Below are 16,440 nucleotides of genomic sequence, written 5' to 3' on the forward strand. Positions count from 1 at the left end.
TATTGAATCACTTTCTTGGAAGTTCTAAAATAAATCCTTCATAACGAGACTTTGGCGAGTGCCCTTATTGGATTATCCTATGCTTCTATATAAATTGGGACACTCTGTGTCGCCTTAAATGAGAACCCCCAGTATTTCACAATGCTGGCTGGGAGTGTGCGGAATTACATATATATAAAAAAATAATATATATATATATATATATATATATATATATATATATATATATATATATATATATATATATATATATATATATATATATATATATATATATATTTTTTTTTTTTCATTCTATTTATTTGTAGATATACACACACACACACAAACTCTGAAAATGCGCTATTAAAATGAAATTAACAAAATGGTTGCTGTTGACACTTCGTTCCCTACTAGTTGGAAGCAGAAACACCTTTTTAAGGTGCCCATACACTGCCTGCGATGTCTCGCAGCAGTGTACGGACACCCGTCAGCCTGCGAGCCGCCGGGACCTTCCCGGCGGCAGGGACGCATGCAATCCGTTGTGATGATCGCATGCGTCCCTGCTTCACGCCCGCCTCGCCGCCAGGAGGAACGGGTGGTCGGACGGCCTGCCGGTCCAACCACCTGGTCGGGTCCGATGTGCACGGGACCACACATCGGACCTGACAGCATGTCAGAGAGGGACGATATGGTCTGATTTAACGGGCTAATTGGTCACAATCGGCCGAAATCGCCTCTGTGTATGGGGGCCTTAACACACCAGCAATAGTGTCCCCAGTGCCCTTAGCATGTAATGTCGATACAATAATTCAAATATGAATAAAAGTTCACTCGCAGTAGGTGCTCTCCCAAATTAAAGAGATTTAAGAGACTAAATTGGAGACCTAACCCCAGGCAGGTTCCAGCACGGAAGTGTCCTAGATTTTTGAGCTCATACACTAGAACAATTAGGCTGGGTACACACAATGCAATCTATTATTCATACAGTATAACACCCACCATCGGAGAGCCCCTTGCTGCTAAACTTAGTAAAAAAAAAAATATTGAACAATATTCATCATGTAAATTAAGGGCAGTTCTATCATTATCACAATGATTTTGAAATATGCATTATGTTTCATAGAAACAAAAATCCAGAAGCGGCCCAATTAGTAATCAATTAACCTGAAGGCATTTTCCAACAACCATTCTCGCCTTTGAAATTTAGAAATTCCTTCCTATGTCTCCCAAAAACCTTCCCCTCTGCTCCACAGGAGGTTTCTGTCCTCCCTGAGATAGCCTTAGGACACCTGCCAAATGGTTTGACAGTTATACCACCCTGTACTTGGATATCACATTGTTGACAATGAATAAAATAATATTGTTTTTTTTAGATTACAAGAATCAGGAGTGCCTTTTTCTTTACCATTTCCTTGTCCGTGATTAAATTACATAGCTCCAGCCATGTTCCCCAATGTAAAGGTAAGACATGCGTCGCCTCCACAAATACATCTAATGCCTCTTTCACCAGGTCCAACTTTCGCAGAACCACACCATAGCTGTAAATAGAAGACACGTATAATGTCAAGAAGCACAGACATTGACAAATACGAGGCCACAAGTCTGAAACTCACAGATAAAGACCAAATCCATCCAGCTCTCTGGCCTTGTGCTTCTTGCTAAGCTCTACACGCAGTTCACGAAGGGCCTCATTCTTCACCTGCCCTTTCTCAAGGGGACCTAGACATACAGACAGTTTTCAATAACCTGTATTTTACAAAGCTTGTAATAAATAGGACTAATAATTATATGTTTTCTTAATGGGGGTGATGGACTGCCACAAGCCAAGCCTTTCAAGACAAACTCAATTGTTTTCCCAGTGCGGTCAAACCAGGGGTGAAGCATTTCCAACCTTGTGCCACATTTTTAAAGACATTTCATTTTCCTAATGCTCAGGACTACTAGACCTCTTTAGTTCATATTGGCAAACCATGACATCTGTATTGTCTACACAGTAGTTTATGTTTAGAGACAAAGAAAGTTACTATTGTTCTGCAGAATAATTTGGCGACTCTATAATAGAGGTTGGTCTTCTAAAGTGAAAATTAAGATAAAACCTTCAACTAAAACACTATATAAATTTAAATAGCTTTATATTAAAAACAGAACAGAATTAACGGTGGTACACACCTGCCAACAAACAAATCTGCAATTTGCTTGAAGGGATAATTTTTTACCAAGGTGAAAGGAATTAGGCGCCAAATTTGAGGTGCGTCTGACAACTGAGTAAGCTGCTGGTTGGGGTGAGGGTATATACACACACACACACACACACACACACCAAAAACTGAACCAGCGCTACAATAGATAATTAAAAGATTTGTGGGATTGTTTGTAAATAGGAATACAAATTTATTATAACAATTTAATATACAATTATAGTAGTAAAGATAAAAATTATTAAAAATCACATGACATAAGTGCTTTAAAATCCATTGGGAGGAGTCACTTTATAATTTGGGGGTATTGCACCTTGGGATAAGTCTTTTTCCTCAATAATTGAGGAGTCCTCATATATTGGTACTAATATCTGGCAATTGGTAAATTTGGAGTCTCACCACTTAGAGTGCATGGGATCCAATGAAGGCAATAAGTCCAAGCGTCCTCACAGTGGTATGGTATCCAGTGCTATATGGAGCTGCCGCTAGAGGAATTTCTCCTTGGTGCTTTTTCAAGGACCTTGAAAAAGCTGAATTCTATCAGCGAAACGCATCAGTGGGCACAAGGAGTAAGCACTCCTGGGACCACTGGAGACGGTACTGAAGGCCTGCTGTGGACGCCGAGGGACCACCAGGGGACAGGTAAGTATGCCAAAAAAACGTTATTCCAAAAACCGGAAAATTCACATATCCGGAATACTCGTGGTTCCGAGCATTTCGGATAAGGGATACTTAACCTGTATATATAATTGCTTGAAGGGCCCATATACTGGCAAGTGTGTACCTAGCTTTAGTTTAGGATTTTAAAAGTAACTCTGTGACACTAAATTTCCGGATATCTTGGGGATCGATCCAATTAGTGCCGAAGGGGGGGCAAGGTGCCATTCGGTTGCAGTTTAACACTAAAAACAGCACCAGAATTAAGCCGATCTTGCAAGTTTCGCAGGGCCGAATTCGCTTAAATTTGCTCACAGCCCTATGGATTATCCGCACCTAATAGGATCGACCCGATTGACTAGAACCTTCATTAATTGGAAAGTGTACTAGTGACTAGGCTGTAGTAAGCAGTTTGATTTGTTGTAGCTAATGGTGAGAAATATGGTGTTGATAGAGGGGTATGGGTCATAGGGTTGACCACTGAAGGTCAATAGGGCTTAGGACGACACCTGAAATAAGTTGACAGGGCTAAGGTAGACAGGGTCTGAAGGTTGACACGAGCATTAGGAAGTGTACTGCTTCCACTTGCCATGCTTCGGGCACGGTGCCTCACTGCAGTCGGCACACTATCATATTCTCACAACGCGCAGTAGTGGATGGTAGGGTGTGAAATATAAGTCGAAAAAAAAAAAAAAAAACACACGTGAAAAACTCATGTCGACCTTTTGACTGTTGACCTTAGGCACCTTGACTTATTACAGGTGTCAACATAAGCCCTGTCGACCTTCATAGGGTTGACCTAGTGACCGTATCCCTTCATAGAGGAATCCTATCTCCAACTTATAAGAAGAGCTATGAAAGTTCTTGTAAATCATGCAGCCTACTCAGACAACAGTTACATCTGAATTATATCATGTAAAAAAATACTGCTTGTAAATGAACTAATACCTACCCAAACTATCTACGGTCTCATCATCTTTTTTCTTTTCTCCAGACTAGGAGGAACAAGTAATAACCAGAATTATGAAATTTTCACACACACAATTTTTGCATGTACACAGCTACAAATGCAACAAATCAACCATATTTACACATGTCAAGGAGTCGTTAACACTGCAATAAATTTATATAACTTCAGTTGGTTTTGAAGACAAGAGTGAATTCATTCAAATCTGTATATTTTCAAAGACATTTTTCCTGAACACATTCTTATCAAAGAATCTCAGTTCTCTTACAACTTAATTATTGCTTTTCTTATATTTATTTGTACTGTTATCTCATTAGGAGTATGGACATTTAAATAAAAAAAAATATATATATATCAGCAAAATTGGATAAAGGAAATAGCGACTACCTATAACTATACAAGAAACGTATCCAGTTGTAAAAAACAAAGGAATTTTATTCAAGTACACAGTACTAGTTAAAAGAGCAAACAATGGGTAAAAATAGAAAAAACACTTTTACGTAAAATATGCAAAATATTATAAAAAGGCCTACAAAAGAATTCGCTATAAAAAAGGGGGTAAAAGGGGGAGAGAGATAAAGCTGTAATAAGTAAATAAAACAGGATCAAGGAGAAAAAACGTTTTCTTAAAAGCTGAAGTGGAGTGTCACTTATCTAATAGGGAGGAGTCAGCAGACTGTACCCAACGCGTTTCGTCGTAGAGACTTCACCCCTTGATGAAGTCTCTACGACGAAACGCGTTGGGTACAGTCTGCTGACTTCTCCCTATTAGATAAGTGACACTCCACTTCAGCTTTTAAGAAAACGTTTTTTCTCCTTGATCCTGTTTTATTTACTTATTACAGCTTTATCTCTCTCCCCCTTTTACCCTCCTTTTTATAGCGAATTCTTTTGTAGGCCTTTTTATAATATTTTGCATATTTTACGTAAAAGTGTTTTTTCTATTTTTACCCATTGTTTGCTCTTTTAACTAGTACTGTGTACTTGAATAAAATTCCTTTGTTTTTTACAACTGGATACGTTTCTTGTATAGTTATAGGTAGTCGCTATTTCCTTTATCCAATTATGCTGCTATTTGTATTTACACCCCTTACCAAGGTGTTTTTCCTTAAAGGCCAGCTGACTACCCCCCCCCCCCCTTTATAAAGGTCACCTATCATAACCATACTACTAGGTTATTTATTAGTCCAGTATATATATATATATATATATATATATATATATATATATATATATATATATATATATATATATATATATATATATATATATATATATATATATATATATATATATATATATATATATATATATAAAGACAAAGGAACAGAGTGCGCTTATAAGTAAAGGTACATAGCTTATTCCTCACATTTGTTTAAAACATTTATTCAGTAAAAGCCTTAACAGTTCGGCTCATATAAAATACACAAATACATATAGTCTTTGAAGGTGACAATTGTCGTAGTATACAATTTTTTCCAATATAACAACTGGCCCAACGCGTTTCGTCACCTACGTGACTTCCTCAGGGGCACTTGGCAACTTGGTAGACAACGGCACAATTGCACTTTATGCAGTATCACAGAATGAGTGGGTACAGAAAAATAGTTTTTTTTGCAGGAATATATATTTAACCAGTTAACAGCGCTCTTGTTAAAGCTGGCCCATACAAAAAAACAAAGTTTTTTGTCCCAGTTTCACTGAGTACACCCACTCAGTGGCAGATATCCACATCCAAGTCAAACAATGCTGTGTGACCAGGAAGTAACCTCTAGTGTATTCAATAGCAGAATTCTGCTATTGAATACACTAGAGGTTACTTCCTGGTCACACAGCATTGTTTGACTTGGATGTGGATATCTGCCACTGAGTGGGTGTACTCAGTGAAACTGGGACAAAAAACTTTGTTTTTTTGTATGGGCCAGCTTTAACAAGAGCGCTGTTAACTGGTTAAATATATATTCCTGCAAAAAAAACTATTTTTCTGTACCCACTCATTCTGTGATACTGCATAAAGTGCAATTGTGCCGTTGTCTACCAAGTTGCCAAGTGCCCCTGAGGAAGTCACGTAGGTGACGAAACGCGTTGGGCCAGTTGTTATATTGGAAAAAATTGTATACTACGACAATTGTCACCTTCAAAGACTATATGTATTTGTGTATTTTATATGAGCCGAACTGTTAAGGCTTTTACTGAATAAATGTTTTAAACAAATGTGAGGAATAAGCTATGTACCTTTACTTATAAGCGCACTCTGTTCCTTTGTCTTTATCTCTATCTGTCTTAAGTCCCGGCTAACAGGGGACTTTCAGAGTTGCTGCTAGCCATCTTTAAGGCGCGGACGATTAGGTATTTCCCTTTTTTTATATATATATATATATATATATATATATATATATATATATATATATATATATATATATATATATATATAGTTTATGCTTTGTTCTCTCATTAGAATGTAAAGAAATCATAAGCAGAGATAACTGCATAAGCATGTATATGTTGTACTCTTACCAAATACCTGGAGTACATGTACAAGAAGTAGGCTTTCTGGCTCTTACATCCTCGAAGAAAATATGCAGCTCGGTCATATTCTTTTAAATCAAAGTAAGACTTAGCCAGTGTATAAGCATCCAAATCCTGGGCATCCTCCTGGTACAACAAAACAAGCAGTTACCAATATTATTAGTGTGGGACAAATTTCCTATAAAGAATGACCTGGCTCTGGTCAATAAAGGACAATGCTATCTTTACATCTCATTACACATATGTACCAAATCACATGAAAACTCATACACAGGTTTTCCGTGTGGTTTTCATACATGATGCTTTTAAAAAGCACACTCTAATGTGCTGGTAGGGGAGTGGAGATTATAGGATGCGTTGTGTTATAAAATAACAAAAAGTAGCTTTAAAGTTTTAAAATCACTATGGTGGTATTGGTGCCATTTGTGCTAATTTTTTATACATGTGCCAATAACTGTGAGAAAAGTGTATTAAAAGCATATAGGTGTGAATAGCATTTCAATATTAGTGCTTAAATAGCATTTATAACATGCAGTGGTCATTTAGATTTACAGTTACAGCTAATTAGCTAAATGTAATATCTGCACCGTCTAAATTGCGGGTCTTGTTGGTGGGAGAAGCAACGGTCTTCATCCGCAAGGCTATGCTGTGCAATTCCAGTTACTAATAAATGTGCAGCCTCTGGAACTAGAAAGCTAAAGAGGAGCACTGCATTCAACTTTAATAACAACCTAGCACAGTACTATATTACTAGCTAACACTATAAGAAATAACAATAGAAATTACTACATCAAACCTATCCTACTGATCATTCATTTTCCAGACCTGCTAGCGGGTGCACAGCTGTAGTTGTTAATAAAGGCCCCCATACACTATGCAATTCACCTGCAATTTGAGCTCTATCCCTTCGATTGCAGGGTTCAATCACAGGAAAAGAGCCCAAATTGCAGTTGAATGACAGAAGGTCTGATGTGATTCGCGGTCATGTGCCATCACATAGGAGCCTGCATGTCACAACAGCTGTACAAGCATTCTCTTGAATTGCTTGTGCAGTCGGGCAGGCTTGGCAGGGATTGCATGCAATATATCATGCAAAAGGACCACATGCGATGCTGCTTCCCAGGACACAGGTGGACCCACAGATGGAGCTGGCCTCGCTCTTGCAGGGGATGGCGGAAGAATCGCCAGCCGCCATCTCGTGCGTGCGCGTCCCCTTTCCGACGGCGCTTCCCCCGGCTCCCTGCTCTCCCAGCTAACCCTGTCCATCTCCGCCACCCGGAAACTGAGACGCATGCGTGTGAGACGCACGCGTCTCAGTCAGATGGAGCGCCTCACCGCTGGCAGATCGCCAGTGGAGACAATCTGGCGATTCGCCAGCAAGAGGGAGGCTGGCTCCATCTGTATAAAACATGAACTGTTTGGTAGATCTTGAGGACTGGTTTGGGCAAACCTGGACTACGTGATTTTAGGTAACACAAAACCCGCACTCTAAACAGTAACCACCTGCCAAATGTCAGTAACATAAGATTTATTCTATTATTACATACAAGATTATGCTCCATATATAGTTACAATGACTGGCTAAACTCTTCTCATATCCCTTATTAAAGAGGCAAATATATGAGCATAGATAGCATGTGAATATCTCATATAACTCAAATTAAAAGGTTACTTCAGTCACTATAATGTTAGTCAGGGTTGGAAAGAACCAAGTTTTACAAAAAAAAAAGTTTTAAATCCTACTAACTATAGTAATAATGTGAAACATTGCTATGTATTAGAACCCTTGATCAATTTTTATTGCTTTCTAACATTAACAATCAACGTTATTAGGCTTTGATATGATTTTACATCCAATTTTTTACTGCTTATCATTTCTTATTACTGCTTATTTTTTCTAGCGACCATATTTCCAGCGATATTTGCAAAAATCGCCCCGTGTGTACGCACCATTACTCTTAATTGTGAAGGCTTTTAATAATGCCCAATTTTAACTGAGAAAAGTGGTATTAACAAATAAACATGCATAAGACGAGTTTGGACATACCTCTGTGAGTGCAGGTGTTGGTGGCAGCTCATTCAACGGAATAGATTCCAAAGAGAAAGCCAATTCTGATGCCCTGAATAGAAAAGAAAAGGGAAATACGTTTGCAAAACAAGAACACACACACTAATAGAACTGTGTTTGCTTTTAAGAGCATGGGGCCTGATTCATACCCCAGTCATTTACAAATTTGCAGATGGTAATGGCAAGGTAAGTTTTTGTACCCTTCACCAGCACGTACCTCATATATGGAGTATTTCCTGTAGTTAACATGGATGATCTCAGACTTTTTTCACAAAAATTATATCAGATAGGTGTCCATATGATTATTCCATATGCAAAAGAGAAATTGCAATCATAGTGTAATACAGTTTTTTAATAAGAGAAATTCCTAATACAATTAAATTCTATCACACAGTATTAAAATATAGAAGGTAGGCACACAAAACACATAACAGTCCTCCCCCCCCTTTAAGGTGGCAGCTGTTCGGTTCTTTACCATATTGGATGGAACCGTCTACTGAAAGAACAGTTCAAGTGCGCGTAGGTGAAGCAGGGCAGCATATACTCTGGTTCACAGTCCGCAGGTAAATGAAGCAGCATACAGATGTCACACCTCGCCGGGGAACGCCAACGCGTTTCAACCTGAAAGGAGCCTTGAAAAATACCTATCACAGGTTGAAATGCATTGGTGTTCCCCGGCGAGGTGTGACATCTGTATGCTACTTCATTTACCTGCGGACTGTGAACCAGAGTATATGCTGCCCTGCTTCACCTACGCGCACTTGAACTGTTCTTTCAGTAGACTGTTCCATTCAATATGCTAAAGAACCGAACAGCTGCCACCTTAAAGGGGGGGGAGGACTGTTATGTGTTTTGTGTGCCTACCTTCTATATTTTAATACTGTGTGATAGAATTTAATTGTATTAGGAATTTTTCTTATTAAAAAACTGTATTACACTATGGCAGGTATTCAATGCTGTTTGCGAGTGGTGACAGCGAGCAGGTCTTCCTGCTCGCTGTCACCACTCACCCTGACAGCATTCAACACACCCTCCGCATACGCCAATTCCCCCTCGCTCCGTTTTTTGAGCGAGGGGGAATTGGCGGATGCGGTTCCAGAAGCAGCGAGACTCGCGGCTGAAAACTGCGAGTTTTCTGCAGTAGCCACGGGTCTCGCTGTTTTGGGGAATTCTCGCCGTCCTGTGACGGCGAGGATTTCCCCAGAACGTTGAATAGAGCAAGCGGCCGGCGCGGGGGTTAAACAGCGAGGATCACTGGTTTTCTGCAATCCTCGCTGTTTAACCCCCTCGCCGGCCGCTCGCTGCAGCATTGAATACCCCCCCCCCCCCATGATTGCAATTTCTCTTTTGCATATGGAATAATCATATGGACACCTATCGGATATAATTTTTATGAAAAAAGACTGAGATCATCCATATTAACTACAGGAAATACCCCATATATGGAGGTACACACTGGTGAAGGGTACAAACACTTGTCTTGCCATTACAACTTGTTTTTTAGGGGTGCTGAAGAACACTCCTGTTTGTAACCCCACATCAACTGATGCCTTTGTGCAGATTTGGTTATACCCACTCCAGTTTTATTTCTACAAATTTGCAGATGACTGCAAGTGCTTAGCCTGCCACTGTGTAAATCTGCAAGTGAAATGCGAAAATATGGCTATCCACTATACCGTGTCTCACATACATATGCAATTCTCTGCCATCGGATGATTTTCCCAGTCTGTACACAGATAAGTCTGACCCTTCTGCAACTGTCTGCGACAGAGACAGACTGATTGAGGCCAGCATTGACGTCACTTAAAATGCTTAGGCAGGCTTGCGTTTTTTCTTACACTCACAAAAAGCTTGCGGTTACCACCCCCAAACGCAAACTTCCTGTCTGTCAAATGACGAGTGGTTTGCGATGAGATATTTCCACTATTTGTCACTATTTTGGCTTGCGTATAGGCTATATGATCTGTACACATTCGCAGTCATTCAATATCTCAGATATAAGCAATGTTCTCCCCAGGGTTACATTTTCAGGCGCTCCCTATTCACAGACTCCCCTGACACTCTCACCAATTAGAACTTGCTGCAGGTGGATGCTGATTACTGATGGACCGCCTCAGAGGAAGATGTGACTAATGCAGCTGAGCTATGCTGAGAACAGCATCACATGATCTTCACATCGGGAATCAGTGTCCACCTACAGCAAGTTGTAATTGTGAGAATGCCGGGTGCACAGTTGTACGCCGGGACCAACTTGCCCAGTCACAACACTCTGCAGGGAGTGCTGCACTTCCTTATGAAATAAATTGTTTGGCATCCCTGCTGTGCATCACTCCATCCTGTCGCTGCACCTACGACATCAATGGATAGTGACTGACTCACTTAGCCTACCTCCCCTAGTTTCATTCAGTATCCTTGCTACAGAGTGAGGACCATCAAAGGACCCACATCTCATGCAGGAGGAGAACTAAGCAGGACAAGTAGCCCAATTGGTAGGAAATAGCTACATAAATAATTATATTTTCCAAACAAAACTGCCCTGCCAACTAGTGGGAGCATTCAATGGCACGGCAATAATTGTGTCTGTGACAGAACAATTGTGTAGTATTTGGGCATTTAAAAACAGTAATTGTGTCTGTGACAGACTTGCAGTGGTATTTACGTTCTGCTGATATTTCCGACAGTGGAAATATCGGCAGTTAAGTTATACAATCCCGCCTGAAACTCACCTGATACAGATCCACCTTCCTGGGGAGGCGAGTCTGTATTGTCAAAAACTGCTGTGGATTGTCAAATCCATGCCCGTTTTTGGACAAAATTGGATGAGTTTTCGCCAATTCTCGACAGCCAAAACATTGAATTCTAGCTGTCAAGTTGAAGTTGAGAGAAGCTCAAACAACAAGGGATTCCAACTGTCAGGATGTTCCGATAGTCTGTATCCCAGATTAATTGTGCAGTATTTGGGCACCTAATGATATTTAACGGTCATGATTAAAACAATGATTAAAATGTATTATTGCAAAGAACCCCACCCGGTTACTTCTTAATGCCACCCAGCTGGAAAAAAATCTAGGGAGAACACCCATGAGGGTAGTCAGGTTTTACCTTAAAAGAGGGTCTGTAGGAAATATCAAAACAATAGTGTCACAACAGAGAGATTAAAAACTAAAGTTGGGTACACATTAGACACCAATGTCATCAATGATTTCCCTTGAACTACCAGACATACTATATAATGCATAGACACTGTGCAATCTTGCAAATGACCAAAATATACATCAACAGTGGCCACATACAGGAGTATGCGGTGAATGGTGATATTATCACATTTATCTGCCTGCATAACCAGCCTAAATGTGCTATAAACTACTCCAGGGAGCAAATGACAGTGCGTACACACTGGACGATGTGAACGATATTAAAATCCTGATCTGCTGGAATTGATCGTGTAAAAAAAAAAAAAAAAAGTATATTGTGTACCCAGAATAACAAAGATTTTTATTTATAAGCCTGAAAACACATTAGTCTCTCAAATCTTAGTAAAATTTTTAATTGAAGTTAATATTTAATACTGACCTCAAAACATATAGACATTGCAATTATCTGCAAAAAATAAACACATATTAGTGTTCATTCTAGCACCCATCATCTTTGAAAACCCATGAAGTTCCTCTTCCCTGCCTGGGGTGTTGCTGTCTGCTGTGGTCTTTCTAGCACAGGTCTGGCTTGCATATCAGTGCTGATATCAAGACCAAGCTGCGCTAGAAGTCATACAGCAGACATCAGCACCCCAGGCAGGGAAGAGGAACTGCATGTGTTTTCAAAGTTGGCGGGTGCTAGAATGAACACTACATATCACACTAGCAGACATCATCCTGTACATTGCACGCTCGACTCAGGTAACTTTTCACAAATAGATGATGACTTTGCCCTGGTGTCTAATGGGATGGGGATCTACAGTAGGAGTTGCCCTCTAGATACTGTAATTATTCCTCCGACACACTAGATGAATAGTGGCTAATAAATTAAGTCTGACACTCATGGCATTTTAGATTATAACTTAATAAAGATAAACAGATTTGTCCTTTTTATTTGCAATAAGAACATTTGTTCAAATATATTAAGCCATAACAAGTGTTAAGAGGCAATTTAAGTCTTATTTCTAAGCAATCTGACTAAATTGCTTAGGAATGAAACACGGGTTGCTCCATGTGAACACCTGATGGCAACGCATAGTCCTGCGTGTCGCCAATACCCGAAGAGATACTGTGCATTCCACTTAGATTGCAGAGTTTTGCCTATAAGCGGAGGCAAAACACTGCTCCACACAGATCACACACCGCCAGCTTAGCCAGCTTGCTCAACACAGGGCATCCATAATCCCATGTGTACAGGGCTTTAAAGTGAAGAGCAATAAAGACCAGTCAATCAGCTACTGCCATTTCTGAGACACAGTCTGTTGCATGGCAGTTAGGAGCTGATTGGTAATTTATCATCCTTCACTTTACTTGTAAAGGCTTGATACTCTTTGCCCATTTTATGAACAAGAGCAGTGAAGTCCTGGGGACTTTATTTTGGGAAATGGACTATACCTGGAAATGTTAGATGCCTACTGTATTACTACAGATCAGCGAGACAATAATATAATGATCAGACCCTAATGACCAGGGATCGACATTCAAAACGACTGTCCCTGCTCACGTCGCTGTCACTGATAATGGTGCAGAGAGCCCCGGTCATTATATGCTACGCAGCCTAAACACGTTTGCACGGAGGTTCCTGCACTTTTGTGGCAGGAACTTTAATACAATCGCAGAGCCATACTATACAGAAGCGCACATTGCGATAATAATGGCAAATAAAAAGTGCTCACACCCGATTACTGTTGCAGCCTAACCCATTGATCATGTCTGCCATACTGTAACAGAACGTGCCCCAGCCCTCACCATTTGACGCTGTGCATCAGCCCCCGCTCCCGGCACAGCCAGCTCACACTAAGCAGCTGCTTTTTTATTTCCCGCAGGTCGGAGAACTGACTACTAGTAGCCGCCATCTTCCTTTCCCGACGTCACGCACGGCTCACTGACATACACCAATCAGGAGTCGCGTTACTAGCGTTGCCTCTCAGACTCTGACGTAAACGCGTAAACCCGGGCTACTGGCATGCTGTGCTGTATTGTAGTGGTAGAAAAGCAAAGCATTAGGATAGATACACTGACTACAATAGAACACAGTCAAAAATGAGCCTTTCCACGGCACTTGCACACAAATTGAGCAATAATTGAATTATTCCATAAGGCGCCAGCTGCAGAAAAAAAAAACCAATTGAGTGGCGCCCATACTCTATTCTATCATAGGGGCCCATATAGCATTTAATATTTGCGACTAAATTAGCTGCAAATATTAAGCATTAGCTCAATGTATCAGAAGGGACCACAGCAGGAATCGTCAATACTTGCTGCGCCCAGGGCCGTCTTTTTGTATGGGCTTAATGGGCACTTGCCCAGGGGCCCCATTCTGATAGCTGAGGTTCCCCTTTTTCCAGGGATACCAGAATTTTGAAAATCAGCCCTGGGGAACTGGAGATATCCAACTTCAAAGCAGCAGTCCACATCCGACCTGTTAATTGCAATTCTCAGTCATATTTATCAGGTTCTCTCTCTCTGAGGGCCTTATTTTGGTTCATTCTTTCTGACAAAATCCTTCTTAGATGGGCAAAACCATGTGCACTGCAGGTGGGGCAGATGTAACTTGTGCAGAGAGAGTTAGATTTGGGTGGGGTTTTACTTCAAAGTGAGATCTATATTGCAGTGTAAAAATAAAGCAGTCAGTATTTTCCCTGCACAGAAACAAAATTACTCACCCAAATCTAATTCTCTCTGCACATGTTACATCTGCACCCCCTGCAGTGCACATGGTTTTGTCCATCTAAGAAGGATTTTGTCAGAAAGAATGAACCAAAATAAGGCCCTAAGTCTGAGAGTATATTGCAAGAGCTGGGACTCTCCTCTTTCTGTGGACAGTAGCGGCTTGTCTCTATCATGCCCAGAACCACAGATATCAGCCCGTTTTATATTTATGTCAATGGATTGCTCTTGCTCCTGATCTCTGATCCCCAAGTTCCAAGCACCTCCTGAAAGTTGGGACTATAGGTTTTTATAATATTGAAGGCTAAGAAATCTATTTCCAGATAATGGCGATATCTGCAGTCAAACAATTTGCCCTTCCACCAGAAAATGACGAATATTAAGCCCACTCCATTATCCAACCCTCCTCTGCGTATAAAACACACCCTACCTCCCTGGAAGTAATTTACAAGGGACCCTTTATTCAGCTCAGTGTCCCCTTCCACACGTTAGTGTATTCCCTCCCACCACCTGTCCACCTGTGCAGTAAAGGAGTAATTAGCAGAAGTTACTGCTCCAGGTCCCACATGTTGAATGGAAGATAGAGCACCCCCTGCCACCCGTGGGACATCAAAGCTGCTGCTGATAGCATCCGCCACCCCTAGGAGGGGAAAATGGGTAAGGGCCCAGTGCATTGCTTTGCCCAGGGGCCCACACTGCTGTTAAGACGGCCCTGGCTGCGCCCCCTCCTGCAACGCCACCAGCTGCATCTCCCATAGAATTCTATGGGGGATGCGATGCTGCCCGGGACCCACTGCGATGATGCCTTATGTTGGCATCATCGCAGTGGGTCCCGGGGATACTGCCATTCTGAGATGGTGGTAGCCCATTGTAGCCTATGTTCTACAGACTGCACTGCTGCCGCGTGTATGAGCAGATTCCTCCGGCACCTGGCTGAGCAAGTTGTGGGGACGAGCTCCTTTCAGAGCCCTGTCCCTGCATGTGCAAGATGATGCATCCCTGCGAGAGGATCACATATTCATGCCTACCAACATAACCCTCTCCAGGAGGGACACAATGCTCTGTTCCTGGACTTTCCTCTTCATTTAGGATTACCATTGTGGAAGTCGAGTTGCACACACGCCATTTTAGGATAGTATGGCCGCCATTTTGGTTCGCAGAGTTGCGCAAATAAAGTTTCCATACCCGAGTATGTGTGACAAAGTGGACCAGAAGCGTAGCCATACTATCACACATAAATTCATAATAACATACTTACACTAAATAAAATATAGTTAAAGGTTTAGAACGCCACACATAGCTTAGTTAGCCCTGCATACATCTGTCTGTATCATGTTTAGTACCGTTCCGTTCCGTTTCTTATGCGTAGTATTCCGGTCATTGCGAATATTTCGCAATAGACACGGCCCGATAGTTATGGACATAATTCCATATTCTCAAGACAGTTTCGGTTGAAAGTACATAACAAAGGAATCTAGATGTAACCGGTTTCTACAGCTGTTTACAATCCCTGCCGACGATACTAACGAACAAAGGACTCCTAAAGTTCACTCCCCTGCACCTAGTCAAACCAGGTGTATCATCTTACCCCCCAATCACAGTGGACCTGACATACGATCTCTGACCAATGGGAATGGCCTTTGACCTCCCCTTTCTGACCCTATAAGATAGGCGACCCAGAACAGCCACGGTCACTTCGGCACATCTTTCTTTTCCCTGACCTTCAACCGGGCTATAGTTCAATCCTGAACGATAGCGAGCTCTGACCGGACTGCGCTTCGCATATTTGATGAGACGGTAACGGTTGCATTCACGGTACTTATACTTATTGTATTGTTGGCTGATTGTATCCTGTATCTGTTTTTCTTCCCTTAGTAGAGTCTAATTATTGTATTCATTGATAGTCTATTGCATTACCTGTTATACCTGTATCTTCTATTCGTGTAACCCCCTTTTGTCAATTAGGGACTTAAATACAACCTTTTACGGAGTTCTTATCTCCTTATTTCTATACAGTGGTTTGTGTCTGTTATTCGCACTTAGCGATAAAGGTATATTACGGACACAGTCCTTAAAGGTATATTCGCAGATTAGAGACAAAGTACTGCGAAGGGATCTCTTATTAAGGTATTGGTTCTTGGGTGTATAATACACAATAAAAGGTACGCTACGCTG

General features: G+C 41.1%; 1 protein-coding gene across 1 annotated transcript in view; it reads right to left on the reverse strand.

Moving 5' to 3' along the window:
- CDC23 (cell division cycle 23) overlaps positions 1–13,501 on the reverse strand; it is a 43,610-nt gene extending 30,109 nt beyond the window's left edge. The window contains exons 1-6 of the mRNA XM_083182167.1: positions 13,345–13,501; positions 8,381–8,453; positions 6,322–6,459; positions 3,790–3,832; positions 1,596–1,701; positions 1,388–1,520 (exon numbers count right to left, since the gene is read on the reverse strand). Of these exons, the coding sequence (XP_083038293.1) occupies positions 1,388–1,520; positions 1,596–1,701; positions 3,790–3,832; positions 6,322–6,459; positions 8,381–8,453; positions 13,345–13,451 (600 nt within the window). The 5' untranslated portion in view covers positions 13,452–13,501. The remainder of the gene's footprint in view (positions 1–1,387; positions 1,521–1,595; positions 1,702–3,789; positions 3,833–6,321; positions 6,460–8,380; positions 8,454–13,344) is intronic.
- Between the last annotated feature and the right edge of the window lie 2,939 nt (positions 13,502–16,440).

This window comes from Crinia signifera, chromosome 4, assembly GCF_055691185.1.
Source record: "Crinia signifera chromosome 4, ASM5569118v1, whole genome shotgun sequence".
Lineage (NCBI taxonomy): Eukaryota > Metazoa > Chordata > Amphibia > Anura > Myobatrachidae > Crinia > Crinia signifera.